The sequence below is a fragment of the Phacochoerus africanus genome, chromosome 1 (assembly GCF_016906955.1).
Source record: "Phacochoerus africanus isolate WHEZ1 chromosome 1, ROS_Pafr_v1, whole genome shotgun sequence".
NCBI lineage: Eukaryota > Metazoa > Chordata > Mammalia > Artiodactyla > Suidae > Phacochoerus > Phacochoerus africanus.
Window position 1 is genome coordinate 31,461,840 of NC_062544.1, and position 13,821 is coordinate 31,475,660.

The 13,821-nt window shown below is 45.9% G+C and overlaps 1 protein-coding gene across 1 annotated transcript in view; it reads left to right on the forward strand.

The window, feature by feature from the left end:
- The window catches only part of MRPS27 (mitochondrial ribosomal protein S27), a 93,494-nt gene extending 83,013 nt beyond the window's left edge, over positions 1–10,481 (forward strand). Inside the window, exons 8-11 of the mRNA XM_047793342.1 lie at positions 721–823; positions 3,703–3,845; positions 6,100–6,270; positions 9,272–10,481. Coding sequence (XP_047649298.1) covers positions 721–823; positions 3,703–3,845; positions 6,100–6,270; positions 9,272–9,511 — 657 coding nt within the window. The 3' untranslated portion in view covers positions 9,512–10,481. The remainder of the gene's footprint in view (positions 1–720; positions 824–3,702; positions 3,846–6,099; positions 6,271–9,271) is intronic.
- The last annotated feature ends 3,340 nt before the right edge of the window (positions 10,482–13,821 follow it).

The following is a 13,821-nucleotide window of genomic DNA, read 5'->3' on the forward strand; positions in this document are numbered from 1 at the left end:
TAAAGTGTAATTTTGCACCCTGGGTTGAAAGAAATGATCACTAAGTGTTTCTGATTGCCTAATTTATTTTTGAGAGGCATAAATCTATCTAAAAGCAGCCTAATAGTTGTATTTATTTTAACACTGTAAAGTAGGAGTCTTATTTCTGAACTGTTTAAAATTCAGAAAGTTTTCTCCATCATGTCATAGCAATGTCAGTGAATACAGGGCTGACGACATGGATAATCTTATTGATTGTGTCAAGGCAGCATTGATCTAGAGTGTACTGATTGTAAAAGGAACTCTTACTCACTGCCCCAAATGTGGAAAATAATGAAAAGTACAAAGAAGAAAACCAAAATTGCTCACAATTTCACTGCCCAGAAATTTGTTAACATGTAAGGCATTTCTTTTTTTTTCTGGCTGCACTCAGCATCATGAGCAAGTCCCTGGATCAGGGATCGAACCCATACCACAGCTGTAACCAGAGCCATAGCAGTGACCTCAACCCGCTGAGCCATGAGGGAACTCCATATATAGGGCATTTCTATTCCCTATTTTTCATTAAAATTAAATATTTTTTGCTTGCAAAATTGGGATTATAATGTATCTTTAGCTTTGTTACTTTCTTTTATTTAGTGTTAGAATGTGTTGTTTTTTCCTCTGTGTCATGAAAAACCACATTTTTGCATATGGTATGCATTGCCTGGCTGGACCATGACCTGGTATATTCTGTTGCAGTGGGAAGAGGAGAGGAACTTTGGTGCATCCCTGTTACTCCCAGGTCTAAAGCAAAAGAACTCAGTGGGGCTGAGTTCCCAGCTATATGGCTATGCACTTCTTGGTAAGCGAGTGGTCCTTACAAACATGGTTCTTCATGGATGGAACTGATGCATTCTTCTGCTTCACACTAAAATTGTAATTTGATTTAAACTTGCTGTGGAACTCCAATGAAGCTTTCCCTTTTAGCATAACACCAGACCTTGATGGACTTAGAGGTATCACCTAAGACAGTAAAGAAGCTTCTAAAACCTGTCACTGCTGGCAAGGTGAGAACTAGGTCTTTTTTTAAATTTTAGGGCTACACCTGAGGCATATGGAAGTTCCAGGCTAGGGGTCAAATCAGAGCTGCAGCTGCCAGCCTATACCACAGCCACAGCAACACTCAGTTCCTTAACCCACTGAGCAAGGCCAGGGATCAAACCCTCGTTCTAATGGATACTAGTTGGGTTTGTTATCGCTGAGCCACAGTGGGAACTCCCAAGTGAGAACTAGTTCTGACAGCATTCTTTCTTTTTTTTCTTCTTCTTCTTATATTTTTAGGGCCTACCCCGTGGCATATGGAGGTTCCCAGGCTAGGGGTTGAATCAGAGCTGTAGCCGATGGCCTACGCCACAGCAACGTGGGATCCAAGCCATGTCTGTAACCTACACCACAGCTCATGGCAATGCCGGATCTTTAACCCGCTGAACAAGGCCAGGGATTAAACCTGCATCCTCATGGATTCCTCCTCAGATTCGTTTCCACTGAGCCACGACGGGAATTCCGCTGACAGTTGTCTTTTATATTTAGTGGTAACAAATATGAGGAAGGGATAAAGAAAGGAAAGATCTGGCCCTCTTTTGAGAAAACCAGCCAATAGAATCTTTCCCATTAGTAACGAAGATCTTTTTTTCTTTTTTTTTTTTTCCATTTCTTGTGCTGCTGCCACGGCATATGAAGGTTCCCAGGCTAGGGGTCTAATCAGAACTGTAGCCGCCAGCCTACACCACAGCCACAGCAATGCAGCATCCGAGCCACATCTGCAGCCTACACCACAGCTCACGGCAACACCGGATCCTTAACCCACTGACCAAGGCCAGGGATCGAACCCGCCACCTCATGGTTCCTAGTCGGATTCGTTAACCACTGAGCCACAACGGGAACTGCAGTAATGAAGATCTTTTTGTCTCTTTAAACCTAAAGTCCAGGAGGTAAGAAATTAAGAGTTGGCGATGACTGCATACCCTTGGTATTGTTTGCTGGTGAGGGAAGAGATGCTCAGAGGGCACTTCCAGTAGCACTGGGAGAGCGGAGGGGAACTCACTGGTGCAGTGTGACTGTACCCTGCAGGGGGTCTGGCTTTGCTTTAGAGCCTCAGTCACATGGAACTCAGTCGGGAGAGCAGAGCCTTGTGAGGAGTGGCCCCGGCACCTGGGTTGTGTGGAACTTGGACAAATAACGTTGAACATGCATAAAGTGTGTCCCGATTTGCAGAGTTTTATTTGCTGGGTACTGTTTCGTTACCCTTCCATTCGGTCTCCTAAGTAGATAGGTGTTTGAGAAGCACCTTTTCCTGATCGTACATTGTGTTTACATAATTACCTTTGTTTTCTGAAAATCATCCAAGTTAGACCAGTTTGGCTGCTTTTTAAGTTGATTTTCACCGACAAAATGTGTGCGGCATTCTTGGAGGCTAATTCTGATAGAAACTGACTCAGAGGAGTTTCAGAATTTATTAGACAGGCCGACAAAAGAGTTGACTGCTCTTTTGAAAAATCATTTTCTCTTTATTTGCCATCTACGTTTGCTCTTGATTTAAATGTTTTTGCCCTTGCCCTCAGGTGAACTGCTCAGGACTGTTACAGTGCATGGATTGTCCGGAAAGTTATCAGGGCTAAGAAATAGGTACCTTGTTGGTTTTGAGCAGAGCCCTGGGTGCTTTGGTTCTGGCAGCATCAGATCCAAAGCTCTTTGCTGTCACGGTATCATGTGCTGTGCAGCCTCACTCACCTCCGACAGAAGCAGCTTCCCAGAACGTGACTGCAGCCAGCCCCAAGCACCTTAAAGGTCTAAAATTAGCTGTCACCTGATGAGCTTTGTCTATTTATGTCCCACTACAGCTTTCCCAAATCCTCCTTCCTGGGAAAGATAAGTGAAGGTGGATTTAAGAGCTGGCAGCTCAAGGTGACTTCGGTCATTAGTGTGGAGAGGACTTCTGTTCCCTAGGAATCCAGAGACAGCCCCTGCCCCCATGTGGGGGCCCTGCTGTCTGCCAGCCACATCCTAAGCTCCACTTGTGTTGATATCTCAAACCAGCACAAACATTCATGTCCTGAGATCCGAAAGGATGAGGAGGACTATATGATTTAAGTACTGATGAAGCTCAAATAAAGGGAAGAAGAGCAAAGTAATACACGTTTTTTTCTTTTTTCCTGTTAGGACAATCAATGGGATGTTTTGGAGCATTTTAAAAAATGTCAAACGTTTCCTGGCAGGGGCATTGTCAGATGTGGGCGAGATTTTCGCTGTAAGAAAGTTGTAGGATTTCTTTTTCTTTGGAAGATTTTGTTCTTGAAACAAAAGTAATATTTTGGTCGTTTGACTTGTTTTACAAAGGTAGTTCCATTTAAGAGGCAGATGTAGCAACCTCTCTAAATTTCCCTCAGCCCTGTGAGTCATATTCCTCATGATAATCGCCAGCAGTCCAAGTTGAAAAAGAAGAAAAATAAGTTGGCACAGCTTTATATTGAAAAGAGTGTGTTGAATTTTACCACATTTTCCATCATCCATCTGAAGTGTCCTCTTCACTGGCTGGGGTGAAGCTCTTGGTATAGATTTGAACCAGTCCTTCTCCATTTCTGCCACTGCCCAGTGACCGTTCCTTTGTGCTTTCATGTCCTCAGTCTCAGGCAGAGCAGGAAGCCGAGGCTGAGCCATCTTCATTGTTCTTTTTGGCTTCAGGGAAGGTGGAATTGCAGCAAGGGCTGAGGGCTGTGTACCGCAACATGCCCCTGCTCTGGCAACCAGGCTACCTCCACAGAGCCCTTCAAGTGATGGAGAAGGTGGCCTCCTCCCCAGAAGATGGACAGCTGTGTGGAGAAGCGGTAAGTTCCCCAGCCCAGCTTCACTGGGACTTGGCCATCTCCCATTCCTCCCAAGTTAAGCTTTAAATTTGTTTTCGTTGTCCTCCCTCCCTTCCCCAATTTATCTCTATAGAATCATGTACTTATTCAGTTGAAAAGCAATGAAAAACCGCATACATTGTCAGTATTACAAAAAGCACTAGAAAATAAGATTAATGTTGATTTTAGAGCTCATTGGGAGAAAAACAATTCCCCTCCCCTGAGATTAAATAATGTTTAATGTCCACCCCCCAACACACACAAATAGAATCTCAGTATGAGCTCAGGAGAGCTGAAGACTTCGTTCGTCCTTTTTTTTTTTTTGCTTTTAGCGCTGCACTTGCAGCACATGGCAGTTCCCGGGCTAGGGGTCAAATCAGAGCTACAGCTGCTGGCCTACACTATAGCCATGGCAACATGGGATCCAAGCCGAGTCCGCAACCTACACCACAGCTCAAGGCAACGCTGGGCCCCTAACCCACTGATCAAGGCCAGGGATCACTCCCTCTTTCTTCGTGTCTTTCTTTTTTTGGTGGGGGGGGCGGGCAGGGGCATTGAGCGCACAGCGTGCACAAGTTCTCAGGACAGCCATCAAACCCACATCATAGCAGTGATAGTGCCAAGTCCTTAGCTGCTAAGCTACCAGGGAACTCCTCATTTTTAATGTTTAGCATTTCTGTATCCTCATGTAGCCCTGGGAGACTTAACTACCTGTCAATTGTTCCTTCCATTAAACCATCTGTGGTGAATGCGTGATACTGAGATCTGGACCAGATGATCCTTTCAAAGCTCTAAGGTGTTCACTTTGCCTGGCTAGGAAACTAACTTCCCACCAGTCTCAAAGCTTATCCCTCTTGGTCACCTCCAGCTCTTGGCACTACAGAGTTACTAGACTTAGCTCAGGTTCCAGGAAAGTAGCCATGTGACAAGCCTCACACCCGACAGGGAACTGCATTGTTCATTCCTGTCCAAGCAGGTTTTGTTCAGAGTGAGGCCTAGAAGGCTATTGGCTGTTTCATTAACAGGGTGTAAAAGTTAAATTTAAGCTGTTTATTTGTTTTGTTTTGCCTTGACCCTGATCACTAAAACTCACACCTTGGCTTTTGTTTGAGCCATAGGGTCTGATTCCTGTACTGGCCCCTTTTCCTGATGTCCTGTGAATCACTATATTCTCTGCCAGACATTTATAACAAAGCATACACATTTCTAAATAGATATCCATGTTTTAGCCCTGCTGAGTCAGTGCTAGTGAGTGAAAGCACAGAATTATACATAAATGCTTTATGGAATATATTCCTTCCAGTTTGAGCCGTATTTGCATTCTTTGTGTTCCGACTTAATAGGAATGTGATTCAGATATCAGCAAGAATGGGGTATGTGTCAGCTTTGGGTATAATGTGTTAGTGGCATTAAAAAGCCTTGGAGTAGTTTCTGGATTTTTGTTCTGATGTGACATGGATGAAATTACTCAGTATCCATACAGGGTCTAATGCTGGTTTTGAAGTTGTTTCTGCCCCACCTCTGATGCTGACCCTTCTGTGGGTCAAGGGAGGTTGCCCCAAAATGGAAGTGGTAGGGGAAGTGGGGTCAGAACAAAAGGAAACCCTCTGTTTTATAACTTGATTACTTTCTAAGTCCTAGAAATCACCTGTACAATAAAGCTCACGTATGCCTGTCTGATCTTTGATCCCTAACCTGTGGATACTCCATGAGGTAAACTCTTCCTCTGAAGGAGGGCCCTGCCTAGGTTCAGAGGCATTACTGTGCGTTCCGAATGGCCCGTTGTTGATTGTGGTCTCTTGTGGTTTTTCTTTGCCTTTCTCCCAATTCCAAACCAAATGAGGAAGAAAGATATGGGAGGGGGTTGAGGGGGCAACCACTTCAGTGCCCATTGAGCATAATTCTTGGTTGCTTAGAAGTGGAATCGAAGCCAATGTGCTGGTTCACATAGATAAATCTGAACTGATTAGAAGTGAAATCAAAGCCAGCACGCTGGTTCAGGTAGATAAATCTGAGCTTGCTTATTTATTCCATTTGTTTTGTACTAAGTGTTCCATGCCTTACAACAGGATGTTTCCATTGTAAAATTGTGTAACCATTTCTATTTCCTATAATTTGATAAGAGAACTCTTTTCACGATTCTTTAGACCCCCGTTTTCCCTTCCTTCCCTTCTCCAACCACTCTGCTTTCGGGGCCACAGGATGTTTAGTCCCTGCCTCTCTTTCTACTCCACAGCTCGATGTGCTGGACAGAGTGCTAAAGGCTGTGACTGCTCCGGCCCAGGGGACTTCAGAGGAACAGCCCCAGGAAGGTGAGGAAAGCCAGAGGTCAGAAGAACTGGTAGAGCAGTTGGATGTGGAGGAAACTGAACAGTCCAAGCTTCCTCAGTACCTGGAACGATTTGAGGTGAGTTGTAGCTGAATTGAGTCCCCCTCAGCTGTGCAGTAAACATGCTTCTCTGCTGTGGTGCCGGACAGGCAGTTCTTTCATGCATCACTGTCGCACACAAAGGCATTGAAGACTGACGTCAAAAATCACATTTTTATTGCTTGACACAGGAAGTGGTCTTAAAAGAAACAAATAGAATTTTTATGCTCCTTTTTGTACTGGAGCGAATCGGTCACAGTTTTGTTCCCTAAGGCAGCATGTCATTACCCACTCATCCCGGAAGTGTACATGATGGGTTGGGGAATAGCTTACTTCTTCATAGCAAGCACCTGACTCAATCCTGAGTGGAGAGGATCTTCACTTCTCCATATTGCACTGAACCTTCTTGATCACCAGAAACCCAAGTAGAAATTGCAAAGCCGTGGGAGTTCCTGGGTTAAGAATCCTACTAGTATTCATAAGGATTCGCTGGATAAGGGTCCAGCGTTGCTGTGAGCTGTGGTATAGGTCACAGACACAGCTTGGAGCCAGAGTTGCTGTGGCTGTGCTGTGGGCCAGCAGCTGCAGCTCTGATTCAACCCCTAGCCTGGGAACGTCCCTATGCCTCGGGTGTAGTCCTAAAGGAAAAAAAAAAATCGCAAAGCCACGTTTGAATATGATGGAGATGAAATGCAAGCAGCTTCTTTTGCTTAGCTCTGTGATGTGCACTAGTGCCGTTGGAAATGCTCTCTGTCCTTCATGGACGATGTCAGCAGGTTCCCACTGTTTCTTTTCAGGGCAGCCCCGAGCACTCCAGCTGCCTTTGGTAGCTTCCACCTGTACATCCCAAAATGCTCTGTGAGCCAAGTCAGGGAGGAAGAGCCATGTTCAAAGTTTAAACCCTTGGCCTCTTCTTTGCTCTGTTTCTCATCTATTTAGCAGAAATAGATATATATTGCCCAAAGGAGAATTCATTGTGTGAAGCAGAAAATCTTCCCGTCCATCCCACCTGAACTGTTGTGTCATTTTGGAACAGAAGGATGTACCCTTGGCCAGACTATTGCATTGAAATCTTTGCAGTAATTATATTGAACCAGCTGTGGGAAACCTATTTCCCGTGTCCTAAGGAGGATGCTGGTACCTTTAGCAGCTGTTTCTCCCAGTGCTTCTATAAGGTCATTGATCAGCTTTCCTCTTTTATAATTTAAAAACTGAGAAAGGAAGGATAATCGATGTTTCCAGGGTATGAGCAGGTAGGTTAAGAATTTACATACCTGTTCTTTCCTTTTAACCTTGCCTAATTTTGCAGATTTAGAGAAGCTAAACAACAAAACTCTTCTTAGCCCCATAGATGATCATTCAGCATATTTGAATTGACCAAGTCCACCCATCACTCCTAAAAATTAGCAGTTTCTCTTGCTTCCTTTATATTTTATCTGAGAGAATAGAAATCTGTGCCCACATTAAATTCTCAGCCCTCACTTTTCCAGATAGTGCACTTCTTGTGTTCTATGACACCGAGGTTGCTTTTTTTTTTTTTTTTTTTGCTTTTTAGGGCCTCACCCATGGCATATGTAGATTCCCAGGCCAGGGATCAACTCAGAGCTACAGCTGTCGGCCTACACCACAGCCACAGCAACATCAGATCCCAACCACATCTTCAACTTATACCACACTCACGGCAACACCGGATCCTTAACCCACTGAGCGAGGCCAGGGATTGAACCCTCACCCTTATGGTTCCTAGCTGGATTCTTTTCTGCTGCACCACGATAAGAACTTCTGTTTTTTAATTCAAAAAAATAAAAACCAGTGTTTCTGGACTGCTGGCTGTGTGTTCGGTGCCAGTGCATTTCATTCATCCTGACTATAGCCCGGGGTGGTCGGTAGTGTACGTCTTGTGTCCTGTGACACCAAGGCTGAGCAAACCTGGCCTGTAAGTGCCTGGACTTTGGGTTTGAACTCAAGTTTGCTGACCCAGAGTAGAGTCCTTATTCTGTGTCCAAAGCTGTCTCCTTGGCCTCAAACCACGTGGAAAGCGATATCAAAAAGAAATAATTTTCATTTTACACTTTCTTTTCTTCCCAGTGCCCGACTTTTGTTAGACCCAGGTAATCTTTCGGGGCTCATTTTTATATGACTGACATGTCACACTAGGTCCCTGCCACTCCTTGAAGCCCATAGGCCCCTCCCACCTTCCAGGCCCCCCACCCCCCATTGGAGCAGGCTCATCTCCTACCCCAGTGAATTGCATTTGTTTGTGGAACATGGGGTGTGTGGTATATGCTAAATCTGGGGCCATAAGTGGGTCTCCGATGATCTACATCTTGAAGCACTTAAGTAGATGAGTGTTTTTAGTGCATTACTTCTGCAGAAATACAATACCGGCCACACAGAGCTGCCACTTCAGATGGAGCCATAAGCAGTAGGGGTGTCAAGGCTGACCTGCCGTGAAGCACAGCAGGTGGACGCTTATAATAGTGCAGGCACTCATGGGAGCTGTTTAGCATGCCATTAGTGAGAAAGCCTTGACGTGATTGCCATCTGTTGAAAGGAGAACTTGTTAGGCAAGCATTTATCTCAGTTATTCTAAAGGAAAAGCTGTAGATGGCTTACTCCATTTTAGCACCTACTTCTGCCATTTTGTTTGCATCTCACTGTTCTTTGTTCATAGAGTTTGGCGCAGATCAGGGTGGAAATGGAGGGTTTTTCTTGTGTAGTCTTTGTGGTTTAAAGCAGATTACTTGGGGAATCACAGCATACGGAGTTCCATTTCCTGTTTGAGTGAAGGGGAGGAAATCACATGCGGCACATCTTAGCAGAACTGCTGGGCTGGGAAAAGAGAGAGAGAGGAGAGCACAAGAGCTAACAGTGTCTAGATGAAAGGCAGCATGACAGGCTCCCAACGAAGTACCTTTTCCTGCGAGCAGAATGTGTGGCCATTTTGAAAGGGACTTACCTCTTCTCCCTTCCTCTTTGTTTTTCCCCTCCCTACCTCTCCCACATCTTCCCCCCTCCCCACCCCCTTTGTCTGCACCAGGCTTTACATTCTAAGCTGCAGGCTCTGGGCAAAGTGGAGTCAGAAAGCCTGCTGACCCTGAGCACCCAGCTCGCCAAGGCCCAGCTCCCAACCTGTGAAGCGGAAGACATCGCTGTCTATGAGCAGAGGCTGCAGCAGTGGCACGGGGAGCGCGTACGTTTGATCCAGAGAGAACAAGAGCAGAGGGAGAGGGCGAGGCAGGATTACGAGGCTCGGAGAGCAGCCAAGGCATCTGCCTAACCAGGCCACTCGGGGACCCCAGGACCCTCACCAGACCTGCTGCAGGATTCGTAGTCACTCAGCTGCCTCCATCCACCTTCTTTTCTTGAAGCGGAGCACCTGTGGTGTACAGGCCATGCTGTTCCACCTGTCCAGCCACTGTGACCACCCACCCAGATGCCAAGAAGGCTGTGGACCCATCGGAAGTGGCCAGTAGTCAGTCTGAAGCTACCAGCTAAATACCCTAAGTAAGGGCTCTCAAGGCTTCTGGTGGAGTTCCTGGGGGACAGGAATCAATTTTGAACTTTGAAAGTCCCTAATCCCTAGCAATGGTGATGCCATGGTTGAAGAATCAGGTCTTAAGCACAAGCTTTGGAATGGTTTCTGTCCCCAGCCCAGACCCGCTGCACATCCTGAGATCTTATCCCCTCAGTCTCCTCTTCTGCACAAGCTCTCGGCCCGAGCGGGTTGGGGGTGCCCACACGCCCTCTTGCCCCTCTTCCTGCGTCTCCCCCTTCCTGAACTGACCTGTGGGAAGTTCGGTGCAGGAGCAAACATAAGGCCTGCTGGCTTTTGAATTTCAGGGGGGCCCCAGTGGCATTTTGAGAATGCAGGGGCTTCTGAGGAGAGACCTTGGCCTGGCTTTCCCATCATGTTGGGATAACTTTTATACAAAGCGTTGTCTCAGCTTCTCATCAGTCAGGTCAAGGAGCCTTCCGTGTATCCACATGTACACACATACAACTTGTCAACACAAGTTCCAGTTAGAAGTTGGAGAAAATGAGGGATGGGGTGGGGCTTGCAGTGCAGAGGAGAGATGCATGATTGTGAAACTGTCTCGAGGCGCAGAACTCCCCTCCGACGTTTCCCTGTGGAAGGGGTCGGGGCAGCTCTTGCTCTGTAATGTTGCCCTTAGGTGTAGCGGTGTATTTCTACACAGCGTTGAGCTCTTTTATCAAGAACCTGTGGAAATAAATGTTCTGGGATCATCTTGGTGTGGTCTTCATCTTTGGGCGGAGGGAGGGAGAGGTAGGGACTTGCATCCTCATGATACTTACTGTGATCTCGAGCAGCATATTTTCAACCCTCCTTCCCCAGTAGCCTGTGGCATTTACAATGATAGTAGCCACCACCACCACTAACATTCTTGAGGACTCACTGGACGCCAGCAACTCCAGCAGCTGAATGAGGTAGGTACTGTTTTCCCATTTTTTTAATAATGCTTTTTATCTTTTTCATTATAGTTTATTTACAGTGTTCTGTCACTTTCTACTGTACAGCATAGTGACCCAGTCACAAATACATATATACATTCTTTTTCTCACATTATCCTCTATCACGTTCCATCATAAGTGACTAGATATAGTTCCCTGTGCTGTATAGCAGGATCTCATTGCTTATCCACTCCAAATGCAATAGTTTGCATCTATTAAGCCATTTTCGAATGAGGAAGCTGAAGCTGTACCTCATGTGCCGTTAGGTTAGGCTCGTACTGCTCCTCGCCCTGCGTGTCACCTCCATGCACAGGTGCGAACAGTATCCCCTCAGGGCCTTATCTTAGGGAGAGGGTCATGACCAAAAGTCAGTTCTCACGTGTTGGTCCACGGCAGGGCTTTTTCAGCCACTCCCTTACTATGTCAAGAGGGGGATTTGAGATACATCAAAAAGAGCCTTTTTGCTCAATGACCATCATTCAAAAAGTGTCTGGTTGCTAATTCTACTTGTGGTTTTGCCTCCATCTTCCTCCTCCTCATCTGTCCTTGTCGCACTTTGCTTCCAGTCCTCACCAGAAGAGACCACCTCCACTGTGCTGCTGCCCAGCGGTTTTCCTGCTCCCCGCTCCTTGGAGTTCTTCCACATGTGCGTCTCCATCCCTCTCGCAAACCCTGCGCTCTGGGAGTCTTTCCTCACCCATCTCCCGCCCTTCCCCCAGGCTCTCATCTCCTGAGCTATAGGATAGCCTCTCACCTTCCTGGATGATCACAAAAGCTGACCCCCGTTGCCCTTTGGCCGTTTCACCACTGCCACCTGTATTTCTTCCACATGGATGGAGAAACTGCTGTTGGCACCCTGGCCTCTGGAGATGACCTTCCTTGTACCAGATCTCCTTCCCTCTAGCTGGCCTACCATGGTCACAGCCAGACCCCCACCGAGCCTCGTGTCACTAATCCAGGATCTTAGAGCCTTAAGTCTCATTGTCCCAGCCTTCCCTTTCATCATAGGACTCCTGTGGAACCAGCTCTTCCTTGCACTTACTGCCTTTGAGCCCTTAGCCTTTACCCTGTCACTCACCCCTCTGATCTCTAGAATTCAGGCCTTACTGCTTTCCTTACAGCCTGGGCCCCTACAGTTGGCCATCCCACAACCCTCTCATTAGCATCTTTAATTTCTTCTCGGGCCCACTTGCTGTCTGTGGACCTATATCCTTGGAGCCACCTGTTGCATGTTGCATCGTGTCCTTCCCCCACCAAAAAAAAAAAAAAAAAAAAGGTTAGAGCCCTAACCCCAGTGCCTTAGAATCTGACCTTCATTGGAAATACGGTCTTTACAAAGTTAATCAAATTTTTAAAAATTTGGACACAAAGATAGATGTACACACACAGAAGGTGAAGATGCACAGGGAGAGGATGGCCACGTGAATGGCGTGGAACACCTGCAAGCCAAGAATCGCAAGCCAACACCAGAGCTGGAAGAGGCAGGGAAAGGACTGCCTCCCGGAACCATCAGACCCTGAGAATTTAGCTCTAACTGTGACGTGTATCATCTGCAATGACTCTTTTCCCTCTGCGCTGTTAGCACCACTGACCGCCCCCTTAGAAGCTTGGTGCTATAGCAGACAGTCTGTCTCTGATCTGGTGCTGCATTCCTGCACTCACAAGCATTTGTGTGGCACATACTGTGTGCTGAGCACCATACTAAGTGCCATGTTTACAGTCCAGTAAACAATAGGCCCTACCCTCAAAGAACATAGGTTCTAGTGAGGGAGAGAAAGCAGGCATGTTTCCACCTGTCAGTGCACAGCTACAAGGTATCACTGGAGACACAAAGTGATGTGGATGTGGGTGTTCACAGCAAGAGCCCTTCAAGCCCAGAGATGGGAAAGCTCTAATGAAGGGAACTCATCACCCCTGCTCTGTGCTTGACTTAGTCACATGGGTCTGGGCCAAGCTGTCCTGGAGAAGAGAGGCTCCTCTTTTTCCCCATGGAGTTGTGTAAAGTAGATGTTCAAGAGACATTAAATTAGCCTGACGTGAAGAGCTCACATCCACCCCCAAAAAGAAAGAAGAAAGGGTGGGAAAAGAAAAAACAGTGATGAGGTACAAATGACTTACTCTCCCCTCTGGGGCCTGTGTCGTCTTGGCACCGGACTTTGCATTTTGTTTGTATACCTTCTAGCTGGCTGTGGATGTCAGATACATGTAAGTAGAGACCTTGAAAACTAGTTTGTCAACGTCTTTTTCACTCTGAATGCAATAGCATCTACTGAGTCCAGGGGTGCTGCTAAACTTCCTACGGGGCACAAGGCAGCCCCCATCACAAAGAACTGTCTGGTCAAAATGTCAGTAGTGTCAAGTTTATATGTAGTGTGTATGTGTATGATTTTTTATATTATTTTCCATTATAGTTTATTATAAGACGCTGAATAGAGTTCCCTGTGCTATACAGTAGGACCTTGTTGGTCATCTATTTTATTATATATAGTAGTTTGTATCTGCTAATGCCACATTCCTTATTTATCTCCCCCCCCCCACCGCCCCCACTTGGTAACCTTCAGTTTGTTTTCTATGTCTGTGACTGTTTCTGTTTTGTAAATAAGTTCATTTGTATCACATTTTAGATTACACATATAAGTAATATCATCTGGCATTCATCTTTCTAACTTCACTTAATATGATAATCTTTAGGTCCATACACGTTGCTACAAATGATGTTATTTCATTGTTTTTTATGGCTGAGAAGTATTCCATTACACACACACCACATCTTCTGTATCCATTCATGTGTTGATATACATTTAAGTTGTTACTTTCACATCTTGGCTATTGTAAACAGTGCTGTGTTGAACACTGGGGTGTGTGTATCTTTTCAAGTTTGAGTTTTCTCCAGGTATATGCCCATGAGGGGGATGGCTAGATCCATATGGTAACTCTATTTTTAGTTTTTTGAGGAGGCCCCATACTGTTTTCCATAGTGGCTGCACATCATTAATTATTTGTGGACTTAATAATGATAGTCATTCTGACTGGTGTGAGGTGATACCTCATTGTAGTTTTGCTGTACATTTCTCTAAGAATTGGCCATGTTGCACATCTTTTCACGTGCTTAATGGC